At 52.4% G+C, this 26,269-nt stretch overlaps 2 protein-coding genes across 3 annotated transcripts in view; both read left to right on the plus strand.

Moving 5' to 3' along the window:
- Nucleotides 1-26,269, plus strand: part of COQ7 (coenzyme Q7, hydroxylase) — an 80,943-nt gene that overhangs the window by 26,181 nt on the left and 28,493 nt on the right. The window lies entirely within an intron of this gene.
- On the plus strand, nucleotides 2,649-12,388 carry ITPRIPL2 (ITPRIP like 2). The gene has a single exon (XM_016156991.2). It carries the CDS (start codon nucleotides 6,335-6,337, stop codon nucleotides 7,931-7,933), a length of 1,599 nt encoding a protein of 532 aa, XP_016012477.2. The 5' UTR covers nucleotides 2,649-6,334; the 3' UTR covers nucleotides 7,934-12,388.

The raw sequence follows: 26,269 nt of genomic DNA on the forward strand, positions 1-26,269 counted from the left end.
CTGGCCCTGTCTGCACACCTGGGCCCGTGCTGTTTGCCTTAGTTCTTGCCCAGAGCAGCCGTAGTGATAACTCACTCCATTTTCACACTCAGAGAGAGCCGGGTGCTATCACTGCCCCCCACAACCGAGGACTTTCTTTGCATGGAACCATCTGAGAGGGAGAGACTGTCAGTGTGTGTGCAGTCCAGGCTCGACCTGCAGAGACTCTGGCTTCTCCATCAGCCCGATGACTTAGCCAGGAAGTGTGGGCCGTTAATGCCCAGTGGGCACATTTTAGCGCATGAGAGACCGGAGACGGGACGGAACTAGCCATCGTGGAGCCAGCTGTGTCCCCCCAGGGCTGTGGCCAGCCCAGCGACGCAGCACGGTGCAGGCGCCTTCCTGCTCTGCCTCTGCCCTCGCTGCGGGGTCGCCGGCCCTGCACCGCCAGAGCCGGCCCCTGGGACTCTGCTTTCCAGGGACCCAGGCTGAAATGCCTCCCCCTCATGCCGCCGCCCCTGAGTTCAGCAGGGATTGTCGTAAGGTCCACCAGGAGCCGGGGCAGGCCCGGCATGTCATCCAGGCACACAGCAGCCCTGGCGCCCCAGCAGCGGCTCTGACACCCGCCATTTCTGGATCAGCTGCTCACGACCCTCACTTCTTCCCACCCTCCCCTGACGTGCCACGGTTTCTGTTTCCCCAAGGCCTGTGCCTGTTCCGCGCCTCTGCCTCCTCGGGCCTTCTGCGTCCCACTCAGACTGGAGAGCCAGCTACACGTGCTGCGGAGCTGCGGCCAGCTCAGCGCGGGGCCGCACGCGCCCTCCTTCCTTCCCCGTCTCACCTCCCCGGGGCCCTCACTCTTGCTTGGATAGGTTTGGGTAGCTCGGTCACCATCAAGTATTGGGTGACATTGTTGGCAAAGCTGTGTGTCGGGCCCCCTTGTTACTGGCTGCCCTGCTCCAGTCACTTGAGATTAAGTGTTTAGCGACATCTGCGTCAACTTCATATTGTGTGACCTCCACAAAAGTGTGGTTCATGAGGCTAGACCCGCGTGGGTGTTCTGAGCGGCCGGGGCCATGTGCTTTGTTATGGTCACGCATAGTAGAAACACCAGGAAATTTTTAAGAGACAGCAACAGGTCATTGATTCTGATGGGTTGAGAAGCTGTGGGAAAGCTGCAGGAAAGGGCCGAACAGAACTTCCAGAAAGGATTCCTCATGCACACAGCAGACTGGGCCACCCAGGGAGCGCCACCTCTGGCCACCCAGTGAGCAGCCTGCGGAGCCAGCGCCCGGAGGGGGCTTCAGAAGCACCGTGTCTGCCTGTCTGCCGCCAGCTGCCCCGGCAGAGCGGGTATCCTGGGCGGCTCCTGCCGGGGAGTGCGCAGCCGTGTCCCGCCGTCCAGCCCCCGCCGCAGAGGAGGCCTCGCTGGAGCACGCGGGAGTAGATGGCCGCGGAACGCCCCCGTGACCACGCAGAATCTCCGGACTTCTGCAGCAGGACCCGCGTCCCGTTCCCCTCCTCTGTCACATACTCTCGGACCTCTGCGCCTTCACACACCTCGTTTCCGTTACCTGGAATGGCCTCCCCGAATTTCTCCTGGTGGAAGTATAATTTTCATTCATTCACTCGTTCTTTCATTCATTCAACAAACCCCTGTCAAGCTCCAGGCACGGGGTTGGGTGCTGTCGATACCAAGATGACTGTGGCCAAGTCCCTGCTCCCGCGCACCTCATCGCCTGGGTGCGGAGTCAGATGCGCACACACTGCCCTGCCTTCCCCAGTGCTGACTTCCGTGCTGTGGCGCCCCATACCGAGGGGAAAGAGCGTGATGTGGCAGCTGTGGCCCGGCTCTGCAGCCAGCCTTGCCAGCCGCATGCCTTCGAGAGAGTTCCGTGCCCTCTCTCAGTCTCACTTTCTCCACACGCGACGTGACCTTGATAATGGCACCGACCTCCCTGGGTTTGCCCTGAGCTCTGCGGGAGATAGCCAGGAAGGGCCGCGTCCAGGAGGCATGTGATGGCCATGGTACGAAGTACGGTCCTTTCCCATCCTTCAAAGCCCGCTCATGTGTCCCCTCCCGTGAGCCGGCCCCGGGCCTCCCGTGGGACATGAGTCACCTCCTCTCTCGCCCGTTCCTCCTCCATAAGACACACCTCTGGGATATCAGAAATGCGGGGTGGGAGTGGCCTTTGTCAACCATTAACCATTAAAAGAGGTTTCTAATAAAGTAACTATCAGAAGTCTACAAGACGGTGGCTGTTTTCTGAATCCACCCACACCGTGCGGCATTTAAATCCATCAGCTCGGGGCTCCGTGTTTGCCCGCACATTCCCCTGCTCCTGTCATATGGAAAGGACCCACAAAGGTGGGTCATAAATTCATGAATTCACAGAGTTTGTATTTGCTCTGACACATCGAGTAGGTGTTCCAAGTGCCAAGTTCTGAGGCCCGCACCTTGAACTCTTTGGAGGAAATGAGCTATGGAAACCGATCGCAGGCAGGAAAAACAGAAACAGCAACACACCGTTCACTTAGCGTGGTGAATCATGGCTTCTGTGAGATAACAGAAAACACACAGATTGGCCTCTGCCCCCAGTTCCCGGCGCAGAGCTCCTGAAACCCTTGCAATCGCCCAAGCGATAACACTGGGAGCATCTTTTGTCCTAAGGAGGTGACTCGGTGGGCTCCGGGGTGCAGGCTGGTCACCAGAAAGGCCGAGCCATGATGCGAAGTTTGGGACTTTGAGCTCGGCCTCCCCACACTCCTCCAGAGGAAAACGGAGTTAGTCAGTGATCATACCTGCGTGAAAAAAAAGCCCCACAAAAATCCCAGTAGCAGGGCTTCAGGAGGCTTCCAGGTGGGTGACACGTCCGCACATCAAAAGGGCGATGCACCCAGCTCCGCGGGGACAGAAGCTTCTGTGCTTGGGACCGTCCCAGACCCCATTCTCTGCGTCTCTTCATCCAGCACTCTATCCTTTATCACATCCTTCAGTAGACGGGTCAACACGAGTGTTCCCCTGACTTCTGCGGGCTGCTCTAGCAAGTAAATCAAATCCGAGAGGGGTGTCAAGGGAACCTCCAAATTGTAGCCAAGTCAGACAGAAGTTGTGGGGAACGTGGAGACCTCCTACCTGGCGATTGGCATCTATGTGGGCCGGGGGCAGACTTGCTGCTAGTGTCACAGAATTGCTCGTTGTGGGGGGGAAACCTTCACACGTTGGGTGACTAAAGGGTCAGAAGTGAAGAGTTGGTGTAAGTAGTAAAGGAAACACAGGAAGGAAAACAGATTTTTCCAGTAGACGCCCCCCCCCAAAAGATCTGTCCACGTCCTAACCCTTGGAACCTGTGACTGTGACCTTACTTGGAAAAAGGGTTTTTGCAGACATAACTAAGGGTCTCTAGACGAGATAATTGGGAATTACCCCGGTGGGCCCTGACTCCAATGATAGGTGTCCTTATGAGACAGACAGAAAAGGAGACGATACTGTCACAAAGAAGAAGGCCACGTGGCGGTGGAGGCAGAGATGAGGGTGACGCAGCCACAAGCCAAGGAGCACCTGGAGTCACTGGAAACTGGCCGAGACAGGAGGGATTGTCCCTAAGGCTTTCCGAGGGAGCATAACCCAGCTGCCCTCAGAACCTGTTCTAAGCCACCAGTTTGTGGCACTTTGTCACGGCCACCCCAGAAAATGCATACAGCTGCTCTGGACTACAGCAACCAACCTGAGCGGCTGCAGCGGAAATTATATGGCCCGCAAGCCTGAGAAATTTATAGCATGCCACCGTATCTACTTAGGGGAAGAGGTCACCCTGTCAGCATTGCCCCCATTCTGTAGCTGGGGAGGTTAAAGCGAGGTTAAGGGACTTATCCAAATGTGCCACCTGTTTTCATAGACCAAAACATCCCCTCCCCCTTTCCAGCACAGCACCCGGACTTTCCTTGGGGAGTACCCCCGCCATGGTCCCCATGGTTTGGGCAGGGCCTCTCCCTCCTGGCTCCAGAGTTGGTACTAACTGTCGTGATCAGTTGGGGCTACCTGTATGATACCACAGACTGGTGCCTTAAACAGCAGAAATTGATTTTCTCGTAGTTCCGGGGGCTGGAAGTCCACTATGAAGGTCCAGCCGGGTCCAGCATCTGGCGAGGGCTCTCCTCCTGGCCTATGGACAGTCGCCTTCTCTCTGCCTTCACAAGGCCTTTCCTTGGTGTGTGCTCAAGGAGCGATCTCTCTTCCTTTTCTTATAAGGACACCAGTCCCGTTGGGTTACGGCTCATGCTCATGACCTCATTTAACCTTAATTCTCTCCTACAGGCCCTATTTCCTAATACTGTCACATTGGGGGTTGGACTTGCAACATATAAATTTTGAGGGGACACAGTTGAGCCCATAGCACCACCGCAGGCCCGGCTAATCAGTGCATTCTCTCACGTGGTCACTTGGCATATGACCAGTCCCCAGGCATGGCATTTGCTGCAACTTTCAAGCAAGCAAAGCTCTCTCTTCCTCTGTGCTAAGGATAATGTGAGGCTGCAGCAGCCAGGGGCATTTGGAGAGAGCCTGGCAGAGAGTGCAGCCAACTTAGAAGAAGCCAAGCTAGTGAGTGGATGGAGAGTAACTAGATGCAGTCCTGCTATGCTGAAGCAGGATCCCCTGCAGTCTGTCCCCGTTAATATGATGCAGCCAACTCTTTGAGCCGCGTTTCTGTCACTCGCAACCCCGAGAATCCTGACCGATAGACTACGGTCTCATCGCTAGTACTAGTGGACGTGGGATCTGAAAGCAGTTCTGCTTACCCCCAAGAGGCTCGACCCAGGATTTCCTGCGAGTATTCTCGGCGCGTAACGCACGAGCCACCCTCAGTCCTGACTCCCAGGAGGCATTGTTATTGCATCGTCCTCGCTTAATTGGCAGCGGGAGCACGGGAGGTGCGGCGAGTGTAAGTAATACAGTTATTTAAATCCAGATGATGACAGGGAGTGCTCCCGAGTTACGCCACAACACAAAGCTTCCTCGGACCGAGGTCCCGGTGTAGCTTATGCAGAAGGACACAGACTCACCCCAGCAGTTGCGGAAGGGAATCCCCGGTCCCCTCCCCGAGTCTTCACTTGGAGCCAGGTGCCTGTGTTCAAGGCACAGCCCTGCTAAAGCTGCGTGGCCTTCGGCAAGCCACTGAACCTACCTGTGCCCGTTTCCTTATCTGAAAAATGGGGGAAATAATAATGTCACAGGGTTAACGTGAGAGCGAGGATGTAAAGTGATCGGCACACAGCACATCCTTGGTAAAGGCTGTCGTCACAGTCCCGAGGCTGGCTCCTCCGCCTTCAGATCTCTCAGACCAGCCGCACCCCACAGAGGACCTCCAGCTTCCACAGGGCACCCCCCACCTTCCCACTCCCCATAGGGCTTTGTTTCATTCAAAGCATTTTCTGCTATGGGATCCCCTTTCTTTTGCCTTTTTTTTTTTTTAAGTTTCCAAGCTTTAGGAAGGGCAGAAGCGTGTGTTTTGTCAACTAGTTCCCCAGCACCTAACCTCCTGCTTGGCACACAGTAGGTGCGCAGTCATTATGTTGAATAGAAGACTTTGGCGCACCGCAGGGCCTGCCAGGCCACCGACACCGCGCCGCTGGGACTCGCGGGAGGGGGAGGGGAGGGGAGAGGAGGGGAGGGAGTGTCTCTTTCTCCTCCTTTCAACTTCCCAGTGTAACTTTGTGCGAGTCCAGCTCCCGAAGCTCCCCGGGCAAGGCCACCGCCCCGGAATCCGGGCCTTCCCAGTTCTGCCTGCGGGGAGGGAGGACGAGGGTGGCCAGCGGCAGGCCAGTTCCAAGCGTGTCCCGAAGTCCCTCCCCACCGCTCCCGTGGCTTTGAGGCGGAGGCCTGGGAGGGGGCCGACCCCTCCCGCCAGCTCGGCGCGCAGCTCCAGACTTCGGCATTTCCTCCCCGCCAGCTGGGCGGCCTCGCCTCCCCTCGGAAGAGGAAACTCCCGGGCCGGAGTAACGGGAACGAGCGCGGAGGCGATCGGCGGGGGAGCCCGGCGTCAGGGGCCGCCCAGGGTAGGAGGCGAGCCCGGTGGGGCCAGACGCTGGCCGCGGGCGGCGCGCCGGGGCGCGGGGCGAGGAGCGCCGCTGGGCCGAGCGCGGCCCCGAGCGGAGCGCAGCGCGGCCTCCGCTGGAAGGACAGCGTGAGCTGGGAGAGGAGGCCGAGCTGGAGGGCGGCTTCCTCCGCCCCTGCGACGGGGGAGCCGCCGCCGGGGCGAAGGAGACGGGGACCGCGGCGCTGCCGGCGCGCTGCGCGCATGCTGGGCTGCTGGCGCCGCCGGGGCGCGCGCCCTGGGCTGCCCGGGCGCCCGGAATGTCGGTGCACTACACCCTCAACCTGCGCGTCTTCTGGCCCCTGGTGACCGGCCTGTGCACTGCCCTCGTGTGCCTCTACCATGTCCTGCGGGGCAGCGGAGGCGCCCGGGCCGAGCCCCCCGACGGCGCGGACGGCGGCTTCCCGCTGCTGAAGGTGGGCGTCCTGCTGCTGCTCGGCTACGTCCTCCTGCGCTGTCGCCACGCCGTCCGGCAGCGCTTCCTGCCCGGGGCTCCCCGCCTAGGGGGCCACTCCGCCCTCTCGCCGAGACACCTCCGAGAGCCGAGCCTCGGCATCTTGCTGGAGAGTTACTACGAGCACGAGGTGCGCCTGTCGCCGCACGTGCTGGGCCACAGCAAGGCACACGTGAGCCGGATCGTGGGCGAGCTGGTGCGGGCTGGCCGCGCCCGCGGGTCGCCAGGCCCCATCCCCGGGGGGCCGCTGGCCTTGGCCTTCCGCGGAGACTTCATCCAGGTGGGCAGCGCCTACGAGCAGCACAAAATCCGACGGCCCGACAGCTTCGACGTGCTGGTGCCCCTGCGCCTGCCGCCGCTGGTGGCGCTGGAGCCGCGGAGCCTGGGCTCCGAGCCCGCGCTGTCCCCGGCCCTCCACGGCAGCTTCGTGTGCGCGCTCAAGGCGCCTCCGGGGGCCTCCGGGGGCCCCTGGCTGCGGGACTGCAAGCCCTTCGCGGACGGCTTCTGCGTGGAAGTGCGCGGCCGGCGCCACCTCTCGGCCACCCTGGTGCTGCGCTGGTTCCAGTCGCACCTGCAGCGCTCCCTGGCCACCGTGCGCTACAGCCTGGAGGGACGCTGTCGGGTCACCCTGACCCCGGGCGGCGCGGAGCAGCCGCCCACTCTGCACATCCTGCCCTGCCGCACCGATTACGGCTGCTGCCGCCTTTCCATGGCCGTGCGCCTCATCCCCGCCGTCCACTTAGGCGACGGCGTCTTCCTCGTGGCCCCGCCAGCGCCGCCGTCGCCCAGCGGGTCCCCGGCGGAGCTCCCCGGAGGCCTGCGCGCCGACGCGCTGTGGAGCGTGAACACCGCGCGCCAGGAGCAGAAGCTGCTGGGCTGGCTGCAGGACCGGGCCCCGCCGGGCGCCTGCTACCTCAAGTGCCTGCAGCTGCTCAAAGCCCTGCGAGACCTGGGCGCCCGTGGGCTGGACCCGATGGCCGCCACCCAGTGGGGACGCATCCTGTCCTCGTACGTGCTCAAGACAGCGCTGCTGGCGGCGCTGCTGCGCGAGGGGGCCGCGGAGCGCGCCTGGGACGAGGAGCACCTGCTCAGGCGCTTGGAAGAGTTAGTGCAGTTCCTCAGGGACTGCCTGCTGCGACGCCAGACGCTCTTCCACTGCGTCCTGGGCCCTGGCGGGGCGGCCGCCGAGGTGGGCCCGCTGCCCAAGGCGCTGCGCGAAGCCGCCGCCGTCGACCTCCTGGCGCCTTTCGACTGGCAGGCGCGGGAACTCGCGGCCGCGCGCCTGCTGTCCACGTGGCGGAGGCTGCCCCAGCTCCTGCGGGCCTATGGGGGTCCCCGCTACCTTGCCAGGTGTCACCCGCCCCGCAGTCAGCGCACGCAGGGGTTTCCTAAGGATGAACCGTAAACCCTGACAGGGCCCCTCGGCGGCCTAACGCCCCTAAAGGGTCTCCCACCGGGTGGGGTGGGGATGGCAAGAAAGAGGAGCTGCGGAAGGAAGTTTGGAACGTTCGGAGGGTGACATTGGGTGCCTTAAACGTCACCCCTGGCTCCACAATCCAGTACAGTTATGGGATCTTCTTCAGGCCCACCAGCGTCCCAGGCAGACTGTAGAAAGACACCGAACAGCAGCTGAGAGCTGGGCCAGCGCGGGTTTGTGTGGAACGGTTCTGTGGAAGGATCCGGGCGTTTAGGGAAGTCCAAAGAAGGAAGCAGGAACCAGCTTCGGGGACGCTTCCCTCTGTTGGTTTTTGACACACAGATCTGTCTGGCCTCCAGATTTAAAGAAGCCGATGTGTGTGTGTTTTTTTTTTTTTTTTTGGCATAACTACTTGCTAGGTCCTGGGTTCCCAATTGTCTCTCTTTCTTTTTTTAATCTGACTATCTCCAACTGGAATTGAAGTTCTATTCTAGAGGCTACTGTTCTGAGGGTCATAGTTTTCACTATCCAAATTAACATTAATGTTTTTCTTAAACGGTGCAGTCACGGGCGTGTGATGAGATCGTAAAGAAGTCAGTCACAAGGGTTGAGGCAGTCAAGGGGTGGTTAGGGAAACTTCCCGAGCAAATGGCACTTTAATCAGTCCTTTCGTTTTGTGGTAACTGCTGGTGCTAAGTGTCGTGTGTGTAAGGGAAGCCAGCTACACTTACCATTAAGAAATGTGCGGTCTTGAAGAGCAGGCTTATTTACATCCCTCCAGGCGCAAGCCCGGATGTGTACCAGTCAACACCCATTTGTTGAGTTGAGTGCCTACGGTGAGCCAGGCGCAGTGCAAAGTAGCGATGAAATCCATGCTCAAGACAACACTGGTGAGGGCGGAAAACATATCGAGTCTCAAGAAAGATGTATATCTCTGCCTATCCATGTGTCTCACTGGGACTTGCTGCTGGCTGGGAAAAAAAAAAAAAAAAAAAGAAAAGAAACCTTTTTCATTCTAAGGCTTTTGAGCAAACTTCTTTGCATGAGATTTCTTTCTGAGTTTAATGAGATAATGAAGAGGTAGGTGTCTTTGGGCAGAAGTATCACCAGGTTGGGTGTGTCTTGCAGCCAGGAGGAGCCCATTCTGAAATCCCTTCTGTCCTCCCAAATTTCTGACAGCCCACGATTGCATCGGTCAACTTAAAACTCAGTTTCGGTTTATAATGGTCCACAACATGTTTGCCTGATAGGCACTGCAGCCAGTCCCGGTACTATACTTGGGATTTTATTTTATTTTTTAATAAAGCCATGTCCTCTCTTAGACTCTTAAAGGTAGAACTTAGAAGAAGTAGCCACCTGAATAGGGCCATTGTTTAATTTCTGAGTTATTATGAGGGAACTCTTTAAACTTTCCTTAGAGGACCTGCTTGGCCACTACAGGAAGTCACTGCGAGTAAATGATTTATAGGAAATCCTTGTCGCCAGAGCTGCAGAGACTCCTCATATCCTTTGCAGCCTCAGACTGTAAGGGAAACAGTTGCGAATGTGTTTTCTCCTTGAGGTTGTTTTGGGAACAGTTCCTCTTGATACCACAGAGGTCATTCTTAGCTTTTGAGGTCACCGTAAGGTTTAAGGTACTGCATTTAGCAAAGGGATCAGTCTGTCAACTTCCTGCAAAGATATAAACTGCACAGCTTTTCTTAAATTACTTTTAAAAATAGATTCCAAGAGGAAGTGTGTGTATATATACACATATATGTATGTAGAAACTATACATATATATAGTTCATAATGTTGCCATGGTCAGCCACAATTTCCCTTGTGGTCGTTAAGTCTACTGGAGTGGGTGACAGCGAGGCTCTTGGAGAGATTATAAAGAAAGCTTTTTAAAAGCCGAATTTTCCAAATACTTCTAGCTGAGTTGATAGGTTCTTTTTTTATCTTAACATTGTTTTGAAGTTTAAATCTGGTAACCTATTGTTTTTGTAGGTTTTTGTTATTTTTTTTTCTTCAGGTTAATTACTCAAAGCCTCATCCTCAAGATTTTAAAATTTTGCTATGTTTTTAAATTAATGGGGCATTGATTGTATTTGTGAATTTTTTAAATATTAATGTTTTATTTAAATGCCATGGTGAGCAGTTGTTCTCTGTACATGGTAACCAAAACTTAGAAATTTCGATCAATTTTGATCAATGTTTAGTAATCCTAAACATGTACTGTGTACAAATGAAATAATACGGCGCATTAGCCAGGCGTGACGGTTGCCCGAGGCACTTAAATTAAGCTCAGTTCTGTATTTTATTAGGGTGCCGTCATGCCTTTGATCAGAAATGTACACATTTTTGGTGTGTACTTACTTGGTACTGGAGATTCATATCTACAATTTTTTTTTATAGGAAAGCTCAGAAATTTTCATGATTAAAAAAAAAAAAAAAAAAAAAAAAAAAAAAAGATTAATTGTCCCGGCCAGTGCTCAAAGAAAATGTCTGGGGAAAATGACTCAGCCATCTTGCCACGAGACACCCTTCAGTAACTCCCACTGACCAGCCTTGGGAGCCATCCTGGAATGCTCGGGGGCTGAGAGTAGATGCTTGTTTCTGTTTGTTCGTTTTTTGTTTTTTTGTTTTTGCAAAATGAAACTGAAGCTGAAAGGAGGGAGAACGTGAGCAAAGGCGAAGGCCAGAGGATTCAGGAAGGAGGACATGGAAATGAAAGGAAAGGGAAGTGGGGTGGAAATCGTGTGAGGGTACGAGGGAGGTGCAAGTTAGGAACCCCGTTTTTAGGTTATGTGCTGTTTCAAGCCAGGGGTCGCAAACTCAGCAGCCTGCAGGAGCAAGGTAGGGTAGGGGCGGGTGGGCGGTAGGGACGGCCCGCCTTAGGGCCAACAGCCCTTATGTCTCCATACAGGAAAAAGAAGTAGAGAGGGGCAGGAAATCAGGATTTTTTTGTTGTTGTTTAAGTGAAACTTGCTGATTTTTAAGCAGAGTAATTTTCAAATGTCAAGAGCACCATGTGGGCTAAACAAAACATTTGGTTGCGCCTGAGGTCCACCAGTTTGCAACCCCTGCCTTAAACAGTTAACCCCTCAAGTATGTATAAGATGATATTTATTGTTATGGATGTGATATTATATGTAGTTGGGGGAGTGATATTTTAAGTCTTTTTTTTTTATCTCACAGAGCTAAGCTTTATTTAGAAACAAACCGAAGGATTAACAGGGCCACAGATATCATTTAACTCGCAATTCCCAGAAGGACCCAGGATCCCGGAGCTGTCCTTTGGACTCAGACCCTCTGTCAAACCTCTGGAGGCTAGCTCTTGGCATTTCCTTCCTGATGGCTAAACTCCTAGGCTGTGCTGGACTTTGTAGATGAGTCATCAGGAAGGATTGCAGAATAACTTGTTTTTTATTCGTTTTTTCTATTATTATTATTTGTATTTTATTCTTACTTTTAAATTCTTCATTTTATTTTTTAAGTAAAACCTTGCCCATGTCTTAGCAACGGTGGCTGGTAGCGGTGACCACCAGAAAAAAGTGTTGGCTCTTTAGGCCGAGCTTCTGAGACTTGTTACCGTTCCCACTGCCAAGAATGCTGTTCTGATCAGATGGGTCTACCCTTTTCTGACTCGGCTGCTCCCACCAAAATGACATCCTAGCATTCTGAATTAACCTACCCAGCTTCCAAAGGGTCTCTTTGAACCTCATGGAACAAGTTCCTTTTTCTGTGAAATGTGGCTTTTAACCTTGATGCTGAAGACTTAACTCATCCCTCTCCACATGAAGGAAAAAAACGAACCTCATTTTCATTTCCAGAGTCCTTTAAGAGGGAAAAAAGTTCAGTGTTATCGTGTGGCGTTTGTTAATCTTTTAAAAATCTCATGTCGGTTACTTAGACACTACTGCTTCTTTTATATACATACGTAGCGCATGATTGGGTGAGGAGAAAGCAAGTGTAAATTGGTAAAGATATATATGACCGTTGATACAGAGAGAATAGACTAAAACATGCAGCTAAATTATATATGATCTGGTTTTTAAAGTATCAGATATTCAGGAATATTTTAAGCACCTTTTGCTTTAAAAAAAAAAATGTGCCTTGATTCAGTCACTTGACTTTAAAACATTCCTCTTATTTTATTGTGATTTTTTAGTGTGTATTTCAACCCCAGCCTGTATATTATGACGCAATGTCGGCTGCAATCATAGCGCGTTTTGTTCCAACAACAGAGACCAAAGAGTTAATCAAATATGGTTCAGCTGCTATTATTGTGTGATTAAGAAGCGTTTTAATCACACCAAATTTCCATGGCCCAAATAGTCAAGGCCTGCCATTTATTTTCTATTTCGGGTTGGAGTAAAATTTGCACTTTTAATCATATGGGTCATTTGGGGGCCTTGTTCTTTTATACTTTGCTTTGTTAATAAAGGAACTTGTAGAAACCTCTGGACTGGACGTCAGATTTGGGGAGGGGTCTCACTCATTTCCCGGGCCGGCAGCCTGTGGCCACATTTTATGATTCTTTCCGGAAGCCTCAAGCCTCGCCTGCTCTCAGCATCTAGGAGAATGGGAGTCTTTTCCCATGAGCAAAGCTAGGATCATTGTTATCATTGTCAGTACAGACTTGGCTCCAGGCACTGGTGGGAAAGGATGCCAGTTCATAGCTCTGCGGGCTTGCGGCCTGGGGCCCTACCTAAAGGTCTTCTGTTTCCTTGTCTAGAACCTTCTGCCCCACCCTTCTTCTACCCCCACCCCCTTTTCCCCTGCTCCCACACACACTTCTAAACCCAATTCGAATCTTAGCCTATGGCTGATTTATAGCTCAAAAATTTTGCTCAGAAATCTCTTCAACCCTCGGGCCCTCTTCAAATGGCAAAGAAACGCTAATGTGAAAAACCGCCAGGCTTAGTGAGAGATGGAATCTTGGAGACTGTAGGATTCTTCAAGGCTGTGGAACCTGGTGGAAAATTTAGGGAAAATCACACCCCTGGGCTCATTAAACAGTAGTTGTGTAGGACACTTGCCCAGGGGGAAGGTGGTGGGGTGTGTTCCTTTTAGTTTTCAACAAGTAGTTATTCACGGGCTCTTATCCCCTGCAAACTGAGGACACACAGAGTGACGACCAAGATAGATGTGATCTCTCAGGAGTGGACAAACTGTTGTGAGAGGCAGGCAATTAAAGAAATCATCTCCACGCAGTGTGGAGAGCGCTGGGTGGAGAAGGGTTAAGGAAGCACAGAAGAGAGGCACCTTGTGTAGTTCAGGGAGGGCTGCTAGGAAGAGGCGTTGTCTCAGTTGAGATCCAAAGATAGGTTGGAATTCGCCCAGAGAAGGGAGTTGCACTGGAGAGGAATGCGTCACTCACAGCTGTGAAAGGAGCATTTCAGTTCAGCTGGAAAGCGGGGCTGGGCGGGCGGGAGAAGGCTTCAGCGGCCGAGGTGAGATGGGACAGGTAGGAAGGCACCAGGACACCGGGGTCTTGAAGCCAGAGCTTCTTAAACTGGAATGTGCAGATCGCCTGGGATCTTGCCAGAAAGCACGTTTCCATTCAGCAGGTCTGGGTGGGACCCGACTCTGCGTTTCTAACAAGCTTCCCGATGTGATGCTGCTGCTCCAGGGGCCACACTTTGATCGCAAGCCCGTGAGCCACGCTGCAAGTTTGGACTGATCTGGAAGATACTGGTGAACCGCTTTAGGCAAGGAATGACAGGGTGGCATTTGAGTTTGGCTCATTCTGCCTACAAGGTGGAGAATGAATTAAGCAGGGGTTGACAAATGATTTCTCTCTATTTACAAAATTTATGTTTTAAGTATGGGAACACAGCCACGCCTGTTTAATGTCTGCTTCCGATTGTTCTCTCGGAAGCCTGCTGCCGCCGTGTGAACAACTAGCCTGCCAGAGAAGGACAGATTGTGTGGCCCTACCAACCCTGTCACCAGAGCTGATAGCCAGCCACCTGTGAAACAGGTGATCAAGGCCATTCCAGACCAGCCCCTCCAACCCCTTTTTCGTCACAACCGACCTTACAATGGATTGACTGAAACACTTGAGCGAGCCCACCTAAGACCAGCCAACCTTGGCCCAGGTCAGCAGAACCTCTCAGCTGGCCCAAAGCAATACTGGACATTGCTTTAAGCCACTGAGTTAGTGGTAGTTACTGCCTCAGCAATAGCTGACTGATTTGGAAGCTTAAAAAAAAAAAAAAAAAAAACTGGCGAATGAGGGCTGTCACTGGAGAAAATGCAGGTCATCCTTGACTTCGGTACATTTGACTTTCAGACAGCCACACTCTGACACAAACGCTCGACTGGCACCCAAACCGCCTTCCGCGCCGTGGACCCAGGTCTCCTCCTCAGCCGAAGCACAGTGGGGTGCTGGCCTCGCCTTCGGTGTCAAGTGCGGGCAGCGTCGCCACCTTTGAGCAGTGTGCTTACACGGCAGTTGTTCTTATCGTGTCAAAACAAAGGGACGCCGATAAGTTTATGGAAGTGCTGATCCAGGTGACAAAATGCCAAAGGTCTCAAAGGTAATGCCCTTACGACACTGATTCGGTATACCTACGATGGCTAGGCTGGAGCTTCATGCTGGCCCGTGTCCAGCGGGTGGGCCACGCATGCCCTCGTAAAGGAACAGAACGACAGTGACGAAGGTCATGGAGGAAACGGTATCACTTAGAAATACGTTCGGCCACAACTTACAAAAACCTAACCTAGAGTGACTTAAAACACTTAGGGGTTTCTATTTCCTCGTCGGGTAGGCAGCCAGCAGTTCAGGGATGAATCAGGGTCCCAGGCCTCTTTTTGCTCTGCCGTTCTGGGTGTTTTCAGTTTTATCCTCACAATGGTCATGTCAAGATCCCATAGGGGCTATTACAGGCCCAGAGAAGAGAGGATGGATTAGAGAGCATAGCAGACTTCTTCGTACACCTCATTGGCCAGAACGGTGTCACATGACCTCTCTTAGCTGTAAGGGAAACTGGGCAAGAGAGCCTGGCACCTGGCATCTAGCAGCCCTGAGCAAAAGATGCGGGAAGAATGGGTATTTGTAGGTCGGTAATTTTCTACCACGTGAATTCTAGAAACAAATAGCAGAAGGGTGTATCAAAGAAATGAGAAGCAATTAAGGAATTTATAATTTTATAATTTTATAATTTATACTTGCCTAAGTCCTAGCATATAGTAAATGCTCCATAAATTTTAGGATTGAATTGTCAGCCCTACCATTCACTAGCCGTTATCTTCTGGGTAAGTCAGTTCACTGACGTGGACATCAGTTTTCTCATTCGCAAAATGGGGGTGATAGTTCCTCCATTTATAGGTTTGTTGGGAGAATCAAAGAATAACGCATGTGACACTGAGAAACACTTTCCAGATGTTAGCTGTGGCCTCTCAGGAGTAGTGCCCCAGCACCTCTGGAACAACAGAAAGGGGGATCCATTCCTTAAGAGGGGGTCACTCTGCCCAGTGCCTGCCTGCCCATCACCAGACCTCCCTTGCCACAGAACTGAGTTGTGAATGAATATTCATTGTACACGTTCCCAGCAAGGACACCCAGTGATAAGGTTGACCACCCCCATGTCTCTTTCTTTCCTCTGAACTGTACCATCATCTTCTTCTAAGCTTCGTCCCCATTTTATTTCTGAAATGAAATTTGATTTCTTTTGCTTGAATCCTGGCAGAAAGCTCAAGCTAGTGGTTCTCCATCCTGTATGATATATACGCAAGGGCTTTGTAAAATTATGCTCAGGACTCCACCCCGGCCCAGTGAGGCTAGAGACTCAGGGTGCAGCCCAGGCACGGGTACTTTTCACAGCTTCCTGGATGATTCCAGAATGCAGCCAGGGTTGTGACTTAGCTCAGATGGTTCCTTCTGGAATTTTTCAGCAGAGAACCTGTGATTTCGCCATCAGGCGCTGCGGGACCACTAGCCGATGTGTGTGACGTTTGCTTTGTGGCAGGGTCGTTGGGGGTGGTAGAATAAAATCCCAGGACGGAACCCTTTAGCTAAGAGACACCAGACAAAATTCATTGCCAAGCAGGCACAGGATTTCATCTTGTCGGCACTTCCCCTTTTCTCTTCCCCCAGGGAGATGGAAACGATGAAACATTTTTGAAAAAGTAAAAAAAAAAAAAAAAAAAACCATCAGAGTCATCCTGAAACTTCGCGGCAAAGAAAAGCCTCTCCATTTGGAGGGACAGCGACCTCATGCTTTTAGTCTCCCGGCCTGGAAAGGACATGCATCGGGTGCAGCCCGTGTCCGCAAAGCGCTGGCTCTTCCATGACTGTTCCGTGGCCTTGCCCACGCTCTGTCTCAGCCTTCCCTCCCTCTCCCCGCCCCACCTCCCACACTTACAAAGAGTTAATGTCCGTCAAGACACCCTCCAGCGAAGCCAGAGAGGAGAAATCAGGAGTCCTACTGTGCGCCAGATTCAAACTAAAAGCTTTTGAAAACCTTATCTCATTCAAAAGATCTTTATCTTCACGGTTTATTTAATCATTGGTCTCCTCGAATTAGGAGTCATGCCTCTTGACAAGCAACTGTCGATCCTTATCAGAACGAAACCATTACAATGGATTTCAACCATGGAGAAAAATGGTGTGGCATTTGGAGGTGGGGGACCCTCAGAGTCTTACATAGCAAGAAACTGTATTGAAAACACTGCTCCACATTCTGAGCAAAGGATTTGCGGTGATTGATTCTTTTTCCTCTGATAAAGTTCTGGTTGTCAAAAGCCACCTAATTGGGACTCTCCGCTTTATAAGTCTTCAAAGTGCATTTGGGGCGCGTCCTCTCCCCAAAATCGGACCTGCGAGACCGGCTAAGAAGTCTGAGCCCTTACCACATGCGGCAGAGACACTTCTGCTTGCTCATTATCCTTGAGGAGCCCACTATCTCCCAGCCCCCCTGCAGTTAGGCAGGGCCGAGTGACTGGAGCAAAAGAGATGTGGTTGACAAAGGTCACCGATGAAGACAGCAGCATCACAGGATGGAACTGAGCCGCTGTGAGGAGAACAGCCGCCCCTGTCGCCTGAGTCATACTGAACTCTGCATGAGTGAGGAAGGCCTTTGTGATTAGACCTCCACAATGAAACGTTGGGGTTCTTTGTTACTGCAGCATAGCCCAGCCTAACCTGACAGGCTGCTGAGGACTCCTGTCATGACCTCATTATGGAAGGCCCGATTGAAAGCCCCTCAGATCGATGTGTCGATTAAAGGTGGGGAGAAGGTGCTCTTCCCTAGGGCCCCAGGGGCCATCAGATTAGGAAGTTCTCCATCTCCATTCACTCATTCAGTGCTAATGACGTGCCACGCCCTGTGCTGGCACTGGGGATAGAGCGGTTAGCAAAACAGACACCGTTTCATTGTCTGCAGCTTCCAGTCTGCGAAAGAAGACAGATGCTTGTCAAGTAAGCATGCCAACGAGCACCGAATAAGTGAATGCTTTGAAGGAAAGAAACAGGTTTCTGTGAACGCTGCACATCAGAAGGGACCTTAATGAAGCCCTGGGGAGATTAGGGAAGGCGGCCCTGAATTCTCGAACTCCAGCACGCTAAACCTTGCCAGTCTGTCTCAGGGTGTCGCCTTGCAGAACGCTTACTGTGTGCGAAGCTCCGTGCCAAATGCTTGACACACATCACCCTCATTTAGTCATCACAGCAGTCCTAGGAGGTGGTACTAACATCATCCTCCTTTTACAGATGAGGAAACAGGCTCATCAAAATGAGGCCACATGCCTCAAGGCCACTTAGCAAGTGCCCACAGGGATTCGAATCTACATTTGCTGCTTCTTGAAGGAACACTGGCTACACTTCTGGCTCTTGCAAACCCAGCCAGGGAGGTTCATCTGCAGGAAGTGGCTCCTCATGAGTCCCCCACTGGGGGATCAGAATGAAACCAGCAAGCAGATGTTTACAAGTTGCCAGGAAAAGCCACCCACCCTTTCTCCCAGCCCTCAAGCTCTTTCTTACAAGCTCCAGAGTTCCTTTTTCAGTTTTACAGTGCCCCCCCACCCCCTGCCCCAGAGAGCTGACCTCATCCTCCTTCCAGCAGAAGGAAACACATGGGCTGCTGGCCCTTCAGTAGCCCAGCCACCGAAGATGGCTTCCCTCCAAACTTAACCCCAGTGGGAACGACAGGGACATGCCAGCTCTTCCTTCTCTTGGCTTTCTCAGACGCTTCCCTTTCTCCCAGAACGGAAGTGGGAAGGCCTGGGGTAGCTGCGTGGAAATGTGGGCCGGCACAAGCTTGTTGCTTTGTTTTTACAGGACTAAACAGTATGCACATCGACTCATTTACACTCATTCAGACACGTGCTTCCCACGCAGACGTGTGTACACGTATGCATGCATAGACATGCACACTCTTGAACTCACACGTACACTCGTATCTAACACTTTTGTAGGACTTAACTGTGTTCCAAGCAGTTTCCTGGGCTAGTGACTGCCCGTGGACCAAATCCAACCTGCAACCTGTTGTAGAAATAAAGTTTTATGGGAACACAGCCATGCACATTTATTAATGTGTTATCTATGGCTGCTTATGTACTACAACGGCAGAGGCATAATCTGAAATATTTACTACTTGGCTCTTTTCAAGAAAAGTTTGCCGACTCCTGTTCTAAGGGCTTGAAGCTCTACAAAGTGTTATCAATTTTGTTGACCCCGAGAAGCAATATACCTGTCAAAAAGGACTCCTGTGGTTAACTGGGCCCAAATCCATAGTCAGAGTCTAGCAACTGTTGTTTAGGGGAGCCGCTCCCAAACACTGCATGCATTTCAGGGGAAAACCACAGATTGGGGCTGCCAAGCCCACTGCACCGTGTACCTGTCAGCCAAGTGGACCCTCATAAAGGAGTTCCTGGCACTATATTTCAATCAATGGGCCAGGTTCCTCAAATCAGAACTGCACAACTATATCCTCATTTGCGTCTTTACTGACCAATCAGAGTGGCACCATAATGACCCACCAGTCAGGATGGTGCAATTTGGACCAATCAAACTGCAAATTTGGACCCTTCATTTGCATAAAAATGGACCAATCAGGGACCCAGGCGGGCACTTCCTCTGTGCGAGCCAGCCTCCCCTTGTCTGGAGGAGTGTACTTTGGGTTTCTTCCTGAGGCTGCGTTTTCCCATCTGCAAACTGTTTATCCAGATAAAGTCTCTCCTTTTACCGCACCCCAGATCGGGGACTCCTGTTGGCATTGGATCGGTGGCAGCGACCTTTTGCCGACTATTTGCCGCTTCACTAACCATCCTAAAACTTAATGGCTTGAAACGACCACCACCATTATTATCTCCCACAGTTGCGTGCGTGGACAGATCTGCTGGCGGTGTCTGCTGAGGCCACAGTCTTCCGAGGGGCGATGAGATGAGCTGTCCTGTCCAGGAGGGCTCGCTGCCGTGGCCAGCAGTCGGTGCTGCTGTGGGCTGTGAGCTCAGCCGACGCCGACGACCGACCTGCCTTCGTTTCCCTCCACGTGGCCTCACCTTTCGGCCCTCGCTTCCTGCGGCTCGGCCGCCGGGTTCTGAGAGGCGCTGTCCCACACGTGCGAATGCAGAGTCGCCATCTCTCAAGGTCCCAGTTCTCCTGGTCAGAGCAAATCACAAGTTCAGCCTGGGTTCAAGGGGAAGCGGCAGGGAATTTTCGGCCACCTTTAATCCACCACAGCAAGCCCTTATCTTCATTTTTGACATAGGGAAACTGAGGCACGGGGAGGTGAAATAACTTGCCAACCAACGTCCAGCTAGTAACACACAGCCTCGTACACACTCACACAAATATGCACGTGCTTGCGTAGTCACACATTATACATATGTTCATCACACACACATCCACAATTCACATTCACATATACACTCACAGAGTCCCATGTTTACATTCTCAGTGACACCAAGTCCTCATGAAAGGTCACATACACGTGCATTCGTATTTGCACATGACCATTGACACGTACGCAGCCCACTGCACGCACACACACACACATTCTGGTATTCACACACCCTCAGAGACACCCCTCTGCTCTCACACGAGGACACGCGTCTGAGTGCATGACCACACGTATGCACACGCAGTGCCTCCCTGTCCACTGACCGCAGTGATTTTCCTCCAGGGACTTAAGAGACCCTCTCCCCTCTCCCTCCTGTACGAAGCATGCTCCCGCTGCCGTGAAATCCTGCTGCCTTCCCAGCGTCACGTGGTCTCTGCCACAGAGAGGCTCAGAGGCCCGGGACCCCGAATCCCCAGTCCACTCAGCATGACCACAGGGCGTGAACCCAGGCGCTTCGGTTGATGTTAGATATGGAAGAAATCGCTGAGGCACAGAAAGGTTCAGTGCGTCGCCGCCCAGTGTCGCCTGGCAGAAGCCACTGGGCTGGCAGCACACAGCGACCTCCCGGCTGCCAGCTGGGCCAGGTGCTGGGGTGGGGGTGGGGGGCGGGGCAGGTGCTGGGGGCACCCCGGTGCCGAATGACCCGAGTGAGCTGGAAGTGCTCGTTCACACTGGCTTTAAGAAACAAACAAAACCTTCATTCTTTTAGAAGCAACTTTAGGTTCAAAGAAGAATTAAGAGGGCACAGGGGTGGCCCACATCCCCCCGTCCCCGCGTACTCACGGCCTGCCCCCCTTATCGGCATCACTCCCTAGAGCTGTACATTCGTCACAACCGATGAGCTCACACTGACACATCGTGGTCACCCGAAGTCCGGCGTTTACATCAGGCTTCCTTCCCCTTTGGCGGTGTACATTCTTCGGGTTCGGACAAATGTAAAAGGACGTGTATCTACCATTACGGGGTCACGCAGAGTGAATTTCACTGCCCTAAGAATCCTCCGTGCTCTGCCTGGTCATCTTCCTCAGCCCCTGATCTTTCTGCCGTCTCTGTCATTCTGCCTTTTCTAGAAGGTCGTGCAGTTGGAATCGTGATCCATGTAGCCTTTTCAGACGGGCTTCTTTCACTTAATTGGGCAGTTTAGGTTCCGCCACATCTTTATGGCTTGATAGCTCATTGCTGTTTAGCGCCGGATACTGTTCTGTCATCTGGGTGGACCACAGCTGGTTTATCCATTCGCCTACTGAAAGTCCTCTTGGCTGTGTCAGTTTTGGTTTTCCTTAGTGGCTCCAGAGAGCAGGTAAAAGGGAAGCGCTCCCCAAACCTTCACAGTCAGACACCAGAGATGTCAAAGTCAGGTAAAAGGGAAGCGCTCCCCAAACCTTCACAGTCAGACACCAGAGATGTCCTCCACGGGGTCGTCATCCATTGCAGCCATCTTTAGCCCTAGCCGGACCTGACGGTGACCTGGGAAGATTTTTAAAATACCGATTTCTTGGGTGTCATGCCCAGAGGCTGTGATTCAGTTGGGTGCAGCCAGGGAACGGGATTTTTGAAAGCTCCCCCAGAGGATCCAAATGTGAAGGCAGGGTCAAAGGAGCAAGGTCAGAGAAAGTCAGCTAATGGAGCGACCCCTCAGGGAAGTCAAGTCAGACTGAATTCAGACTTAGGGGCAGGACACGCCAACTGGGAGACACAACGTGGTTTGACTTCAGAACTTTGGGGAAGTCTTTGTATGTCTCTGAGGCTCAGCTTTCTCGTTTGTAAAATGGAAATCTGCCCCTTGGGTCCTCGTGCAGATTAAGTAAAATAGAGCACACAAGGGATTTGGCGCAGGATGTGATGAGCACTCGCGAATGATAATAAAGGCGTCATTCACTGAGTGCTCACGGCATGCTTGGCACCTTACCGAAGACGTCACAGTCTGCGGCTCATTCGAGCCTCGGAGGCCGCGAGGTTTCTGCTTTCCGCCGTCAACGTAAGAAAGGTCCAAACCTGCAGAACATTTCTATGAGTTTATTTGAGCCAAACCAGTGACAATTGCCGGGAAGCAAAATCTCAACTGATCGCGAAAAAGCTGCAGAGAATGGCGGTTTTGCAGCTGCTTTTATGCGTGAGAATCAGAGGACGAGGCGTAAGGAGGGTTGGTTGCATGAAATCTGTCGGTGGTAGATTAAGGGGGCGGGAGAAAGCAAAGCGGGGAACCTCTGGGATTGGATGAAAGGTAAAACGGAGGGACGCGTACCTCTTTTACAGGGGCGGGTACAGGACGGTTAATAATCCACATTTACAGCACCTGGAGAGAGCAGGCGGGGGACAAGATGACCGCGTGAGGGGTCCTGCGGTCTCCTGCTCTGGTGCGGGCCTGTGTGCCCCGAGGGCTCTGGAAAAGAACACGACTCTGACATTTCAGAGGGATGTTATCTTGGGTGCAAAGAGACAGGCTCACTCAAGGTAAAGACTGACCTTTGCCAAAGAAGCTATGGGCCTAAGATATGACCACCTGCCATGACCCACTTTTAGGAATTTCTATGTTCACACCATCCTTTGTGGTTACATTCCGTCTCCGAGTTTGCAAGCCCCCGCCCCTCCCCGCCCCCCCCTCGAGTTTGTCAGGTCGGGTTTGTGGCCGCTTTGTCATCCACACCACCCTAGCGTCAGAGTAGCCTGTAGCCGAAGGAACCAGGGCCTCTCCCTTCCGTTAGATTGTTTTCACAGAGAGCCAGGCCGAGGAGCAAGTGACCCAGGAAGGTCAGACGCCGGCGCTGGGAATCTGGAAGGGTGCAAGCTGGCTCCGGATTGTTTTTTCAAAATGAAAATAGCTTTCTTGGTTGTTCGTGATCGTACAGGTACATATATGCTCACTGTAAAAAGTTCAAGTCACGCAGGAGTATATGAGGAAGAAGTCAAGACCTTCGGACACCCCTAGAGCTTCCAGCCCAAGCTTCCTGTGAGGAGCCAGCAGTGGGAGAAAAGGGCCACCCTATGCGCGCCCTTCCCGCCCACCATCGTCCATTTTTTTAGAACAAAAACATCAGTTCCCATGACGTCATCTCTGTGCCTTAAGGCTGCGGTATTGGGGACAATGGCATCAAGGCCTCCGGGAGGGACTGTTTCAGCTGTATCCAGAGCTGCACCCAGAGTGACACAGTGATGTTGACTGAACCCTCAGAGTGCCCCAGACGTCACTCACAAGGCGAACCGACCCATCCGATCCTCAGGACCGTCCCAGCAGTCAGGTACCATTGCGCTCTTCTCGTTAGAAGAGGAGGCAGTACTTTGTCCGAGGTCACCGCTGGTGAGCGTGGTGCTCGGACTGGTGCCTGGTTCCGAGCTGCGTGCTCTATGTCACGAGCCCGATGTGATGCTCAGAACGGCCATGTGGGGCGTGGGATTTTAGAGTCCTTATTAGATGGATGAGGAAACCAGGGCTCTGAAAGGCTGAATGACTTGCCCGGGGTCCTAAGCAGGAGCAGGAGTGCCAGGAAAGGAGTTCAACTTCATCTGCCTTTAGAGCCGGCTCTTAGTGCCGTCTTTCCCCAACTCCAGCCTTCGAGCCACCAGCTCCGTGTGCTTTGCTACATCTTTATTCTTAGTATTTCTTTTTTCTCGAGTCTTATTGCAAACAGTATCTGTAAAATGATCAGTTTACTCTGCTAGTTATATGTATTTTTCTAATACATTAAATACCTACCAAAGTAAACCATGTATGCGATACATCTTCCAGTTATACGTGTGCATAGCTACACGAAACTTAGGTTCCTCTGACCAGATGTGAAGTCCACCTTCACGGAGCTTGTCCGTGCGTGGGAGGGAGACAGTGTCGTGGGCTGAACCGTGTACCCCTAGAATTTATATGTCGAAGCCTTAACCCCCAGTACTCAGAATGTAATGTATTTGGACATGACCATTCTCCCAACTCTTTTTTTATGTATGAGAGAAATAAGATTTCATCTGAGCCTTCTTATTTTGAGGTTTTCTGGTATCAGGAGGGGAACTAACTGATTCAGCTGCTTACAGAAGTGGAAAAGTGTCACATTGAGCCCTCGACCAGTGATAATAGGACTGGTATCGGTACCCAGCTCCCTCGCCTTGCAGGGTGGAGAGCTCTGGGGTGCATTCTAGGGAGGGTGCAAGGCAGGGCCTGGGGGCTCCAGATGCCGGTAGAGACAAGGCGGGGGGCTGCGCTAAGAGGAGTGAGTTGAATGGACTGCAGAGACCGTCCCACGCCACCGTGGATTCTCATGGGCGAGGAACGGACGGCCTGGTCTTCGGGATGCCATGCACGCCTGCTCAGTAGGCCAACAACGAGGCCATGCTGCGCCTGGCTGTACAACCCCTCCACGTGGGGACCGGAGGGTGTAGTCACACGGTACAGAGGTTAGGAGCTCAAGCTCCGGGTTAAACATGAACCGGGATCAGATCTTGGCGCTCCGGTTCCCAGGCTGTGTGATCTTCAGCAAGTTACTTAACCCCTCTGAACCTCAGTTTGCTATTCCACCATCACTGCGGTGAGCATCCCCGTCCCCATCTCCTTGGGCGATGGGCAGGAGTTTCTCTAGAGCAGCCCCTGGGGGCCGTGCTGTGGGCAACTTGACGGCATTGCGGGGGCCAGGGCGCCCTGCGGGGGTGGACAGTTTCCTTCCATGAGTGGGACGCGCTTCCCCTGCCCTCGAGCGTCCTTCACAAACACACCGAATCACGCACCGTGCATTCCTCGACTTGCTTTTTTTTTTTTTTTTTCACTTTCCATGTGTATTAGAGATCTTTCCATGTCTAGATAGGCCTCATTTTTTAAAAAAACCATTTTATTGAATTTTAACACAATGACAGAAAAGTGCACAGCATGATGAATTTTCAGCGAAAAAAAAAAAAAAAACCTGAGTAAATCAATCGGCACTTCAGAAACAGAATGCCACCCTCATCCCTGAAGCTCCCCACCTGTCCCTCCCCTCCGCACACCAGAATGGCTTTGTAAGTGATGTGCACTCTGTGTGTGTGTGTGTGTGTGTGTGTGTGTGTGTGTGTGTGTGTGTGTGTCTGCCTGCCTTCTTTGGCTAAATGTTACATGAGTTCGATTTATTTATGGTGTGTGTAGCGACATTTTGGCAACATCTGGAGACATTTGTGGTTGTCGCAACTTGCAGAGGGAGGTGTTCCTGGCATCTGATGGATGGGACCCGGGCTGCTACGCACCCTACAGCTCAGAACGGCCCCACCACAGAGAACAGCTGGCCCCAAACGTCGGGGGCGCAGATAGCCAGCGAGAAGGCCTGTCGTAGACCAGGCTGAGAACTTCGGGTTTTATTCAGATCACCTCGATCCTGCCAAGCAATTCTCCACGGTGGCGTATCCCCACTCGTGATTAATGCTCGCATCCTTGTTCATCCCGTGGGCATAGATCATTCTACCAGTCCCCAGTGATGAACTTTATACAGTTTCCAATCTCCGGCCATTGCACCAGCACTAAAATGAGAACCTCTGTCACAGTCAGTTTAGAGGGAGAACATCACGCTTGGAGACAAGCGCGTGCATGCTCCGTGCCTCACGCGGCTGCTCTTCATGGAGGCCTCAGGCAGTGAACGGGAACGTGACCGAAATGGAACGTCAGCGTGAATTTCCTTCACGCAGCATGTTTAACACAAGACCGACTGACAGGAATAGCTTCTGTCATCTCGTCTCCTGCCACGGGTTCACGTCTTGTGCAAGCGGACACCCAATCTGGGGAGATAAACAGGAAATCCGTTTTGGCATGGGAAAACGGGGCAGCCCTCCGTTCCTCCTGCGGGCTGGGAATCGGGAAAGTGGAATGTCAGCTGGGCGGAGCCCAGAGCAGCTGTCCCCAACCTTTTTGGCACCAGGGGCTGGTGTTCCTACAAGAATCTAACACGTGAGGATCCAAGGCGGAGCTGAGGCGGTGAGGCCAGCCCCAGGGAGCGGCTGCAGATACGGATGAAGCTTCGCTCGCTGGCCCACTGCTCACCTTCTGCTGTGCGGCCCAGTTCCTAACAGGCCACAGATGGGTACTGGTACCGGTTCGTGGTCGGGGGGGTTGAGGAACCCTGGCCCAGAGGACCTAGAGCTGACCATCCCCTGCCTGCAGACAGGACTAACCAGCTTAGGATGATTTACAAAGTTTTCTCCGAATGCTTTATTGCGAACCAATTCCACTTTGAAGTTAAGCTCTAACATCTCTGCCTTTTATCTTGATCGAAAATTCGAGTAAGCAGTAATGCCTTGATCTCAAATTCATTGCTTGAAGCTATCACTGCATAATGTTTCTTGATTATTTTACCAAGGAACTGGAATGATAATTTTTAAAAATTAAGTAAATGTTATGGGAACAATAAATAGAACAGAAATTTTAAAAGACATAGCACATAAAGAAAGACTAAGCCCATATTAATACGAATTAAATTGAGCTCTGAGCTTTCTGGCAGCCAAAGCAAAAAGGGAAACACAACACGGCACACAATTTCTTGTTTTCTAATTA

This window comes from Rousettus aegyptiacus, unplaced genomic scaffold, assembly GCF_014176215.1.
Source record: "Rousettus aegyptiacus isolate mRouAeg1 unplaced genomic scaffold, mRouAeg1.p scaffold_m13_p_8, whole genome shotgun sequence".
NCBI lineage: Eukaryota > Metazoa > Chordata > Mammalia > Chiroptera > Pteropodidae > Rousettus > Rousettus aegyptiacus.